Source organism: Nyctereutes procyonoides, unplaced genomic scaffold, assembly GCF_905146905.1.
Source record: "Nyctereutes procyonoides isolate TBG_1078 unplaced genomic scaffold, NYPRO_anot_genome, whole genome shotgun sequence".
Classification (NCBI taxonomy): Eukaryota; Metazoa; Chordata; class Mammalia; order Carnivora; family Canidae; genus Nyctereutes; species Nyctereutes procyonoides.
Genome location: NW_026575128.1, coordinates 15,529,158 through 15,541,566, shown reverse-complemented (window position 1 = coordinate 15,541,566; position 12,409 = coordinate 15,529,158). Strand labels below are relative to the sequence as shown.

At 46.7% G+C, this 12,409-nt stretch overlaps 1 protein-coding gene across 3 annotated transcripts in view; it reads right to left on the bottom strand.

Moving 5' to 3' along the window:
* Positions 1-6,426: 6,426 nt before the first annotated feature.
* EIF2B3 (eukaryotic translation initiation factor 2B subunit gamma) overlaps positions 6,427-12,409 on the bottom strand; it is a 143,053-nt gene continuing 137,070 nt past the window's right edge. For all 3 annotated transcript variants that reach the window (XM_055342097.1, XM_055342098.1, XM_055342096.1), the window contains one exon: positions 6,427-6,609. In XM_055342097.1, coding sequence (XP_055198072.1) covers positions 6,557-6,609 — 53 coding nt within the window. In that variant the 3' untranslated portion in view covers positions 6,427-6,556. The remainder of the gene's footprint in view (positions 6,610-12,409) is intronic.

The following is a 12,409-nucleotide window of genomic DNA, read 5'->3' as shown; positions in this document are numbered from 1 at the left end:
ATAGCTCCCAAGTACAGAGCACATTTGGGGCACGGAGCCCTGCGCCATCTAACGCCTGCTCTCCGTAGTTCCTTCACACCCACCCAATGGTCCTTCCAGCCCCGCAGAGTTAGATGTGACTTCCTAAAGGCATCATGCTGTCGCAGGCTTCTCTGCCACTGGACGCGTCGTGGCCCTGTTGTCTTGGAAGGCAACCTTCAAGGCTGAACAGAAACCAACCATCCCTCTTTAAAAACAAAAAGATTTTATTTATTCACGAGGGACAGACACAGAGAGAGGCAGAGACATAGGCAGGGGGAGAAGCAGGCTAGATCCTAGCCAAACTCAGACGCTCAACCACTGAGCCCCCCAGGCCCCCTCCGATCATCCCTTTGAAGCCTTCCTGGATTCACACCTCCCTCCCGATAGTTCCTGCTTTCATTATGCTTCTTATAACACACTACTTATTATTGCATTTATAACACAACTTATGTACTTGAAAGCCTGCCTCCCTCACTAGACAAGAAGTAGGTGCTCAGTAATGGTTGAGTGACTCACTGAGAGTTGCAGAAACCAGAGCAGAAAGGACAGGAAACAGGGAACAGTCCCTTTATTAAATTTTCATGAACTATTCTGAGTATTGTTTCTGCCAGGTTTCTGAATGATTAACCCTGAGTGGTAAAGGAGGGTAAAGTCAACATTCTAACATGTAAGACTTGGGAAAGAGAAAAATAATCTTCAATAAACTCATTACTCTAACACAACTACTACTCTCTCTGGCCAATTTCTTGGTCAATTCTTCCAGACTTGTATTATCATTACATCATTAACATTTCATGTTACTACATAGTCTTTGTATCAATCATTTGGAGAATGTCCTTAGGACACATTCCCAGAAGTGAGGGTGTTGGGTCAAAAAGTATGAACATTTTTACAGCTCTTGCTACACATTACCAAATTGCTTTTTGAAAATGTGTCAATTAACATTATTTTCGTTTTTTATTTTCTTTTTTTTTTTAAGATTTTATTTATTTATTCATGACAGAGAAAGAGGCAGAGACACAGGCAGAGGGAGAAGCAGGCTCCGCCTAGGAAGCCTGATGTGGAACTCCATCCAGGGGCTCCAGGATCATAGTCTGGGCTCAAGGCAGTGCTGAACCACTGGGCCACCGGGGCTGCCCTATTTTCGTTATTTTTTTTTAAAGATTTTATTAATTAACATTATTTTCAGAGCCTTAGTCTAGTCCTGTGGAAAGGGAAACTTTACGCTGAGGGGATTAACACCTAACAGGTTTGTGACATCTATTGGTCCACTTGTCCAGCCTATGAAGGAAATAACACATGTATGAGGCTGTTGGCCAGTAGTAACTACACATTGAAAGCAGCACATTTGGGATGCCCAGGTGACTCAGCGGTTTGGCATCTGCCTTCAGCCCAGGGTGTGATCCTGGAGGCCTGGGATTGAGTCCCACATCAGGCTCCCTGCATGGAGCCTGCCTCTCTCTGTGTCTCTGCCTCTCTTTCTGTATCTCTCATTAATAAAATTATTATTTTTTTAAAATTTATTTATTCATTCATGAGAGACACAGGGAGAGAGAGAGGCAGAGACACAGGCAGAGGGAGAAGCAGGCTCCATGCAGGGAGCCCGATGTGGGACTTGATCCCAGGTCCCCAGGACCAGGCCCTGGTCTGAAGGCAGCGCTAAACTGCTGAGCCACCCGGGGTGCCCTCTCATTAATAATTAAATAAAATAATATATATATATATATATAAAGAAAAGCAGCATATATACCTAGCACTTTCGTCTTCCCGGTTATCCTGTCATGGATAAACAAAGTGCACCCGCAGCATCCTAGAATCGTAGGATCCAAGAAAGTGTACCCTCCCGGGTGCCTGGGTGGCTCAGGCGGTGGTTCGGTGGTTCGGTGGTTAGCTGTCTGCCTCGGCTCAGGTCAGGATCCCAGGGTCCCAGATGGAACCCGGCAGCAGGCTCCCTGCTGAGCAGGGAGTCTGCTTATCCCTCTTTTTTCCTCCCTCTGCCCCTCCCCCTGCTCGTGCTCTGCCAAAATAAAATAAAGTCAAAAAGAAAAGAAAAAAAGAAAGTGTACCCTCAGCAATTCTCTGGGTATAGAAATGGCCTCTAAACTAGCTGTATGGGGCCCTGGATTGCTCTTGGGGCTACAGGTGAGTATGGCTGGATACCCAAGCAGACAGACTGCTGTAAGTAACTTTTGAGACCTCATTCCCTCTTACCAGACTCTGCAAGACATCAAGCCCATGGAGAAAGATTTGTAATCGCCTGGGCCTTGGGACTCTGCTTCTACCACAGGCCCACCATTGCTAACAACTGTGGTGAAGCCCAGCATTTCTGTGGATGCTTCTAGGGCAGGGCTGGTCTGCTGGGAAAATTTCTTGCCAAAGACCAGTGTGGGAGAAACTGGTCTGCAGTTCTAACTATTCCAATACAGGGCCTAGTGCCCTCTGGCTGCTCCAAGCTCCAAGATGACCTTTCTTTTCCCCAACAAAGTGATTTCCTGAGTGGAGATGAACTCAGCCAGGGAGAGCTAAAGCCACAAACCCCAGGGAACAGGAAGGGAAGTAGAAGCTCCTCTTCTCTCTCTATAAGCAGCCTGCTTCACTGTGAAACAGCCTGGTTCAGTGTCACATCCACTGGGTCTGGGAATGTGTTTTGGGCTCAGACCAGAGTAGTTCTCCAAAGAATAACAAAAGAGACAAACAATGTAATTAATTCATTATCACCAAGGAGTAAATCTAATTACTGACTGAGACAAACATCCCTTAAGGTCTGTTACGTGTCCGCTCTTTGCTAAGCTCCGGTTTTGTAGAGTACCTGCTTTTTCAAAGTTCATAACCTGGCGGGGGGGCACAGAGACCACAGGACAAACTACTGTGAACTGGAATACTCAGTGAGGTTTAAGTTAGAGGGTTGGATGGGAGAGGTGGGAGGATGATCAAATCGAAAAGGAGACACATGTTCAAGGTCTAGATCTTTCATGTATTGTTTATGAGAGTTTGGGCAAGTCACATGATCTATGACATTGACATAAGGATAAATGAGATAATGTATGTGGCTAAGGACAGTACCAGGAAAAGTGAGGTCAAACACACACACAAACACACTGTTGGAAAATAACTAGCCTGGCTTCAGGGTATGGTCCATGTGGGAGGAACAAGGGCAGGCCTTCTTTCCTTGGCATTTCCCCAGGGTTCTCATTAATGCTTTGGGCTGGCTTCTGGTATCTGGGCCAGGCAGAGTCAGTAACCCAGTCAGAGTCTACATCTCTACAGAGATGTAGAAGAGGGTAGCAGGGAGCCTTGGCATCACCAACTCTCCCACCCACCCTGCCATCCATTATGTTTAATGGCTAAGCCTGGGACTGCAATAGCACCTGTCGAGTCTCTAGTGTCAGAGGCTACAACCAGAGATCAGAAAATGGCCTTTTACCTTGAGGGTGGAGCAAGGAGAGAGGCTGAGAATCAAAACAGAATCTCCCCATTTGTCCACAGCAGAAAAACCCCTGATGCAGTCCTTCTGGGTGGTGGCAGACGGCTCAGGTCAAGGACAGGTCTTCCTGGCTGCAAGTAGAACACGTTCTCTTGCCCAGACTCTTTCCTTCCCTGTGAGCTCCATCAGAGCTAAGTTTTCTAGACCCTGTGTCTGGGTGGTCCTTCCCACACCCACTCCCCATTCCTCAGACATATTTAACTATGAAGGCAGTATACAAAGGCCTGGCTTATGTACCTTCTTAGGGGTAGGGATGGCTGTGGATAAAGAAAGTGTGCTTTCTGCAATCCTCTGGAAATAGAAACAGTTTATAAACTAGGCTGTGCAGGCCCCTAGATTGCTCTTGAGGCTCCAGCTACACAATCCTCTGCTACCCCCCACCCCTCACCTCCGTGAATGGAGTGGGATAGGAAGAGTGATGTAGTGAAGGGCTGGGAAGAAGTTCAGCCTCTGGCCTTGGGAAAAAGCTTGGAGGGCAGTTTTGGCAGTCAGTCCCTTTACTGGCTCAGGAGCTCTTGCCAGCAGGTGGGGGTGAGGTGTACTCAGGGAGGGGTTCCTGTAGTAGTAGACATCAAATTTTGTCTGACCTGGCAAGCTCCCAGAACCCCAGGTGTTGTTGCTCAACACGTCCCCAGAGTGCTCCCTGATTGGCACTAAAAGCCCCCTTCCTTTTCTCCTCCACTTCCCTCATGGAGCATCATTGGGAGAGGCAGGGCAGGCAACTCTTTGACTTCTGTCCCATGGAGAGGTGGCTGGCCAGTGGAAATTCAGTTGCTCACTATATTTTAGATATATTCAAACTCTGTAGCTGCTGTCCAAAGGAAACAAAAATGGTCCCTGCCTTCTGGCAAACTGACCAAAGAGAAGAGAAATTAAAGCATCTTGGGCATCCAGTCAATCCTGGAGCAGTGTCCTGGGCTGGGGGTTGATCCCAGCTGGGACTTAAAAATAGCGAGGCCTTCCCCTGGGAAACTCTCACTTTGTTCTGTTTTCTCCAGTTCCCTCCTCTCCTTGGAGAAGAGCTGCTCATGCGCTTGTGCGAAGGGAAGGCTGAGGAGAGGTCTTTCCTTTCTCTTACTGTCAGGGATTCCAAGGGCTCTCAGTGGGGAAGACCAGGAAGGGGTATGGGAAGGCTCTGGGATAGTTTAATCAATGCCTCCTCTTTCCCCACCTACCTCCTCCCAAACCTATCCAGCTCCATCCCCTTTTTGTTGAAAAGAAGCAGCCTTCTTGCCTCTTGGGCCATCCAGATCCCAAGGGTCAGAGATCTCTGAGAGGGGACAGGACCCAAGAAGAGGAAGAGCCTTTAAAAGTTATCCAGTCTAACTTTCCCATTTTACAGATGTGGAAACACAGGGACAGAGGAGAGGCAGTGATTCAGCCACAGCCAAACAACATTCCGGAGGGCAGGTCTTCTTCCATACAGCATCACCTGGGCTCTACAAATTTCATTTCATTTCCGAAGAGGACCAACGGGGGCACTGCCACAGTTCTTTACTCCTGCCTCCCCCACAGTCCTATCTCTTTCAACCACTTCTGCTGGGCCATTTCAGCTCCTGTCTGATTAGGGCAAACTTTCAGGAACCTCGACCAGTGGTAGGAATGTGGAGCTCTAGAGCTCCCAAAAGGCTGGTGGAGGTGGAGATCCCCCAGGGTAGGAATGCTCATCTAGTCTCTCACAAGTTCAATGAGAACAGCTCTAAGATTCAGGCAAGATTACTCAAATAAAGTTTAGAGACTTCAGATTTTTGAAGCAATGTAGAAACCAGTATTTCAAATCATTCTTTATAATTACTGCCACCCACAGAGAGCACATCAAGGGAAACCTTTACTTTGATAATTCTAGGAGGTGAAATCTCACCTCAGGAACCACTTTTATCTTCCACCAAACACCTGCAGGTTGTAAAAGTAGTGGAGGGAGAGGCAAGAGCAGAGTGTATGTGTGTTTGGGAGTGGGGGTGGTAAAGGGAAGTTGGGTAGGATTCCAGAAGGGCTATGAGTATGGAAATCTCACTTCTTAATTATCTGAAGCAGGAGAGTCAGTATAATTAGGATATAAAGGAGTGCAGTTGGAGAAGAGTCAAAATAATTTCAAATCATGATATAGGTTCCTGGCTCTTACCAGGTTGGATAGACCTTAGACTCCTCACCAAGGGGAGGTGAGAAGGAGTCTGGCTTCTTAGATCACAGCTTTCTTTCATTGCTCTTGCCTCCACTAAAACCAATGGAGTTAGGCTTGAGGCTAGGCCTGGACTGCCTCCTGCCTGTTTTAAGTTTCCAAAAGACAACAGTTGACTGGAAAGTAGGGACTGAATGGCAGGTAAGGCTGGGGGTGGGGTGGTGGCAAGGGCTGGGAATCTGTGTGGCAGGTATGGGAACAGAGGTCCTGGACTAAGGATTGGGGGCCAGGCTGCCCAAATTGGCAGCCGTAGAAGCAGTAGCACGTACGGAGGTGGCATGGCCAGCAGCTAGGCTGATGGGGCTAGAAAGCCTGATTAGGGTCAGGAATTGAAGTACTTCCAGGTCCTTTCAGGTGGAAGATGCTTTTATGGACTAGGTTGGGCCCCTCGTCAGGAAGCATTCCTCCTAAGAGCTTTACCCTGCCGCCCCTGCCTGATTGCCACAGTACACAAGAGCTAGGCCGTCGTGTCTTATCCTGTTCTACACACTGGCTCTCGATGGTTTTTACCTCGTGACTTATGAACCCATAGTGTATCCTTGGAGCCTACCTGATACGGAGCTTGGGACGACTCCACAAATCTCTGGCATGTCTTTGGGAACCCCCGCTCCTTTTTTAAAAGTTTATTTAAATAAACTGTACACACACACACACACACACACACACACAGAATAAAAAAAAAACTCTACACTCAACATGGGGCTTGAACTCACAACCCTGAGATCAAGAGCCTCATGCTCTATTGACTGAGCCAGGCAGGTACCCCATGGGAGCCCTTCTTTATTGGGAAATAAATACAGAGTCAAACAGGTGGGCCAGCCAACATCTGTAGTTCTGAAGGACAAGAGGAAGTAGTCTGTCTTGCTCAGAACTCAGATCTCCATGAGCTGGTCACTCCCCACAATCACTTCGTTCACTCGTTTGGCTACAAAAGAAAAGAGAGAGGTTGTTTGAGAACTGGTAGAAAGGTGTCATTTCAAACCAAATTGTTTCTAATTTCTGTGTTCATAAACATTTATGTCTCCTAGGTGGCTCTGCTCTTGAAAAGGCTTTGAGAGGGATCCCTGGGTGGTGCAGCGGTTTAGCGCCTGCCTTTGGCCCAGGGCGCGATCCTGGGGACCCGGGATCGAGTCCCACATTGGGCTCCCGGTACATGGAGCCTGCTTCTCCCTCTGCCTATGTCTCTGCCTCTCTCTCTTTCTCTCTCTCTCTCTCTGTGTGACTATCATAAATAAATAATAAAAAAATTAAAAAAAAAAAAAGGCTTTGAGAATACAACCTGCCAGGATCCCTGAGTGGGTCAGCGGTTTGGTGCCTGCCTTCAGCCAGGACATGATTCTGGAGTCCCGGGATCGAGTCCCACATCGGGCTCCCTGCATGGAGCCTGCTTCTCCCTCTGCCTGTGTCTCTGTCTCTGTCTCTCTCTCTGTGTCTCTCATGAATAAATGAATAAAATCTTAAAAAAAAAAAAAAAAGAGAATACAACCTGCCAAAGGGATTATAGGAGAGGCAGCATCTTCCCACACAGGAAGAAGGGACTGATTCTACACCTAGCTTCCAGGAGACTTCACATAGGAGGGGAACTGAATGGGCCCTAAAGGATGAATAGAGGTTTTTTCAGGCAGTGCATTAAGTGCTGGATAAGCAGTGGCCATTATTTTGTAAAGTCCAAACCTATATGGCCCTCCATGACTGATCCTTGCCTACCTCTCCACTTCATGTTCTACATTCTCCACTTATACCTACAAGCAATACTATTTTGTAGCTCTAGACCTCTGCACAGACTGTTCTGTCTAGAATGCCTTTCTTGACTCTCATCGCATCACACTCTTACCCTAAATGCCCTAAAACCAAGCACCTCCACTATTAGTGGTACCTTCCTATCCAAACTGTCCATTTCCTGCTTTGTGAAAACACTACCTGATACATACTTCTGTCTCTACGTCATTATCGCATTCTCTTAGACTTCACTGCAAGAATCTCAAGGGGAGAGTTCATACCCCAGTGTCTAGCACAACTACTGGCATGGGAAAGATTTCAGAGATCCCAGGTAATGATGAGAATAGTGTATGATTATTAAGTAGACAGCAAAAGTTCAAAGGAGAAGAGGCTTGGTTAAGGTAGAGAAGCTCAGGGAATTGTAAAGCTGAGTATAAGTTGTCCAAGATGTTTAGAAGAGAAGGAGCAAAGAGGAAGATTATAAACACTCAATATATTTAGGGGAACACCATGGAAGCTGACCAGTGATGGGGTAGAAGGTAAGAAGAGGGTTAGTTTTCTAGGAATAACAGCTATAGAATGGAGGCAGTGAACAAATGGTCTGGGTGGGGTAGAGGGAACCAGGGGCATGCATCTACTTTTTGCCCAGAGGTATGGGGCACATACAGGATGACAGAGTTTTCCTGTCCTCCATTGGCTCAGACAGAAAAAGCTATCAGATGGCTGAAAATGGATTCTTTCTGGGCAAGCTTGCCATGGTTTCTAAGGGTCCAACATGTTTCTTGTCACATCTGGGAGCTTGAATGTGACCCTGATAAGTAAGGCAGAAATGTTGGCTTTCCTGAGGCTCTATTTTAGTTTCATAAGGCTTTGGTGCAGCAAAATGAAGATCCTTTTTTTTTTTTAAAGACTTTATTTATTTATTCATGAGAGACACACAGAGAGAGGCAGAGACATAGACAAAGGGAAAGGGAGAAGCAGGCTCCCTCAGGGAGCCCAACTTGGGATTTGATCCCTGAACTCCAGGATCATGCCCAGAGCCGAAAGCAGAGCTTAACCTGAGCCATCCAGGTGTCCCTAAATGAAGATCCTTGATGCTGGGACCAAGTTTCATAGAGACACATTTGGGTCTGTTCATACTGCCTATAGGCTGAAGCCTCTAGATAGGTTTCTGACTGCAGCTTTGGAGACCTTAAGAATTCAGACATGTGGGATCCCTGGGTGGCGCAGCGGTTTGGCGCCTGCCTTTGGCCCAGGGCGCAATCCTGGGGACCCGGGATCGAATCCCACGTCGGGCTCCCGGTGCGTGGAGCCTGCTTCTCCCTCTGCCTGTGTCTCTGCCTCTCTCTCTCTCTGTGACTATCATAAATAAATAAAAATTAAAAAAAAAAAAAAAAAGAATTCAGACATGTCTTCTGTTCTATCTACCTTTTCAGCTTTGTTTCTTGCTATATCTCCCTTGTACCCTATATTCTAGATTTTCCATATGATTTGCAGTTTCCAACACATCAGATTGTTTTTGCCTTCAAGTACTTGCTTATGTGGTTCTCCTTTGTGTATTTGATAAATAGCCCAAAAGTTCAATATTTATTTTATTTATTTTTTAAGATTTTATTTATTATTCCATGAGACACACACACACACACACACACACACACACACAGAAAGACACACACAGGCAGAGGGAGAAGCAGGCTCCATGCAGGGCGCCTGACGTGGGACTTGATCCCAGGTCTCCAGGATCAGGCCCTGGGCTGAAGGCGTCGCTAAACCGCTGAGCCACCCGGCCTGCCCAAGTTCAAGATTTAGTATTAATTCCTTCCTTGTGCCAGAACTGATCAATTTTTCTTTTATGTCCTTAATTAACCCTGACAGTCTCCTACCATGGTATCTGGGACATTTTTTTTTAAAGATTTTATTTATTTATTTGAGAGAGAGAGACAGTGAGAGCACGAGCAGGGTAGAGAGGGAGAAGTAGGCTCCCTGCTGAGTCAGGATCTTGACGTGGAGCCCTATCCCAGGACCCTGGGATAATGACCCGAATCGAAAGAAGACATTTAATCAACTGAGCCACCCAGGCGTCCCCAGGAAACTTTTCTATACTCATTTCTGTTTCTGTACTGGGGGCAGTTGGACAGCAAGAGGCAAATCTTTTTTTTTTTTTTTTAAGATTTTATTATTTATTCATGAGACACACACACATACACAGAGAAAGAGGCAGAGACACAGGCAGAGGGAGAAGCAGGCTCCATGCAGGGAGCCCGACGTGGGATTTGATCCTGGAACTCCAGGATCATGCCCTGGGCTGAAGGGAGGCGCCAAACCGCTGAGCCACCCAGGGATCCCAGGCAAATCTTTTTCATCTTTACACTTCTAGCCTACCATAGCCTAGAATATAGGAGGCAGTAATAGTTTATTGAATGTATGTGTGTTTTGGGAGTTATATGAGAGTATAGATGTAGGAAAAGAAGCATATACAGAAGAGAAGGCCTCCAACCTTTGTTGAGAGTATAACTGACACATGTGGTGCATTACAGCTAGGGTGTTTAGGGATCCAGAGCATCCTCAGGCCTATTTCTCTAACTTTCCCCACAGGAAGAGAAAACTAGGTCTTGGCTTTTCACAAAGTTTGCACCATGTTAGACATAGGTAAACTCAGAGAAGAAAAGGATAGGAAAGGGACAAAGAAAAGGTGACAATGTGGGAAAGGAAAGACATTCTGAGTTAAAAGGACTTGAGTTTTTTTTTTTTTAAGATTTTATTTATTTATTTGACAGAGAGTGAGACAGCAAGCACAAGTAAGGGGGAGAGGGAGAGGGAGAAGGAGAGGAAGAGGGAGAAGCAGGCTTCCCACTGAGCAGGGAGTCCGATGCGGGGCTCTATCCCAGGACCCTGGGATCATGACAGGAGCTGAAGGGAGATGCTAACTGACTGGAGCCCAGATGCCCTAGCACTTGAGTTCTAATTTGACTTTGAACAGATTATTTCATGTCTTTGAGCTTTAGTTTCCTCATCAAGTGGAGATTCTATAAGATGATTGACATAAAGAGCCTAGCACAGTGCTCTGGTAAGTATTAAACAGAAATTACAGAATGGGGCTGGGGCTGGCTGTACTCCTGCCCTAGGAGGTGCTCCTTACACTTCAGAGCCATCTGTTTTCTTCAGTGAAAGGAATGGGAAGGAGGCCCAGAGATACTGCTCAGGCTGCTAAATTCCCTAGAGCTGGGGATGGTCCTGGAGTGTGACTGTCAGTCAGGCTCCACCCTTGAGATAGGCTGACCAGAAAAGAACAAAGGAAATATTTCTTTGGCTAGCTTCTCAGGGCATCTCCCAAAACTCCTTTTTACCCTTTATCCCTCTACAGCCATGAATCAGCCTCATCATCTCCTATCTAGACTCTGACATTTATTCTTCCTTCATCCAGTCTCTTCCTAGTTTCCAGAGATACTGGGCTGTACTGAAAACAGTCTCAGTTCTAATGAACACTCTACTTGGCCTTCAGTGCTCCAGAACAGAAGGGCAAATGAGGTGTCTGGCTGGCGCAAACAATGCTTTATTCTGCTCTGCCAGGTTCCAAATAAACACCTGAGCCTTCTTTGGCCTGCCCTACCACTTTCCCCTCTACCCTCTGGTCTGCTCTTGATCTGGGGGTGGGAGAAGACTTACTCATTGGGATTCTGGGAAGAGAGACTAGATCTGGCATTTGGGGGATGGTTGTATCTTCATGGGGATTCTATAAGGTAGAAAGAACCTGGAGGGAACCAACAAGCCATACTAGTTCTGCTTGGCTAGGGTTGGAAGCAGGTTGCAGTAAACACTTGAAAAGTTCCGGGCTGGAATCAGGTTGGGAAAGATCTAGGATCCTAAGTATCCTTCCCGAAGAATACAAAGGGAGGCTGGTAAATTGAGGAGAAACCAATGGGATAGAAGGGAATGAAAAGCTGCATATGAACAGCTGCAATGTTGGGAAGCTGGGAAGGACTGCTGCCAGCCAGGACCTGACCTATACACCCATCAGGTCTACTTTCATGGCCACAGGACTGATCACTGTGGTCACAAGGAAGCGATCCAAGTAATCTCACTGACAATGAGAAGAGACATGAAGTCTCCAATTAGAGTCTCCAGGTTTTGACTTTGTTGGCAGTGGCTTTTCCACTGGCTTGAGCAGGAGGTCAAACTTGACTGTCAGGGTTTTTGCCAGAGATAATCTCATTAACTGAGCATGCTGGGGGTGGGGGGGACCCAGAGTTTTGTTAGAAAATGGCTTGTTCTGCTGGTGGTGCTAAAGAGGGCAGAGAGGGCTACACTGGGCTCTAAGAGTCACATTTTTGGGGTGTAAGACTCATATGGATGTAGTGATTCTGGCATGTAAATGATTGAAATCTGGAGAGAGGATAGTATTGCCTCTAAGGATGAATGTTTTTTCCTGAAATCCTTCCATGTAAAGAAGACTGGGGATTTTGCCATCGACTGAGCTGTTTGCTGCTGAGGATCTGAGTTGTTGTTTGTCTGGGTCATCCATAGTAACAGGTCTCAGAGTGTTGCACTCACGGCTAGGAATTTGCTTTCTTCATATGGCTCAGTTGCAAAGAAAAGTGACAGCGGAGTGCCTAGGGGGCTCAGCCAGTTAGGTGTTTGCCTTTGGGTCATGATCCTGGAGTCCCAGGATCAATCCCCACATCAGGCTCCCTGCTCAGCGGGGAGTCGGCTTCTCTCTTTGTCCTCACTCTGCTGTGCTGTCTCTCAAAGAAATACAATCTTTTTTAAAAAATTTATTTATTTATGATAGACAGAGAGAGAGAGAGAAGCAGAGACACAGGAGGAGGGAGAAGCAGGCTCCATGCCGGGAGCCTAACATGGGACTCAATCCCGGAACTCCAGGATCGTGCCCTGGGCCAAAGGCAGGTGCTAAACCGCTGAGCCACCCAGGGATCCCCTCAAATAAATAAAATCTTAAAAAAAGAGAGAGAGAGAGAGATTGAGAGAGAAAGAAAAGTGACAGCAGG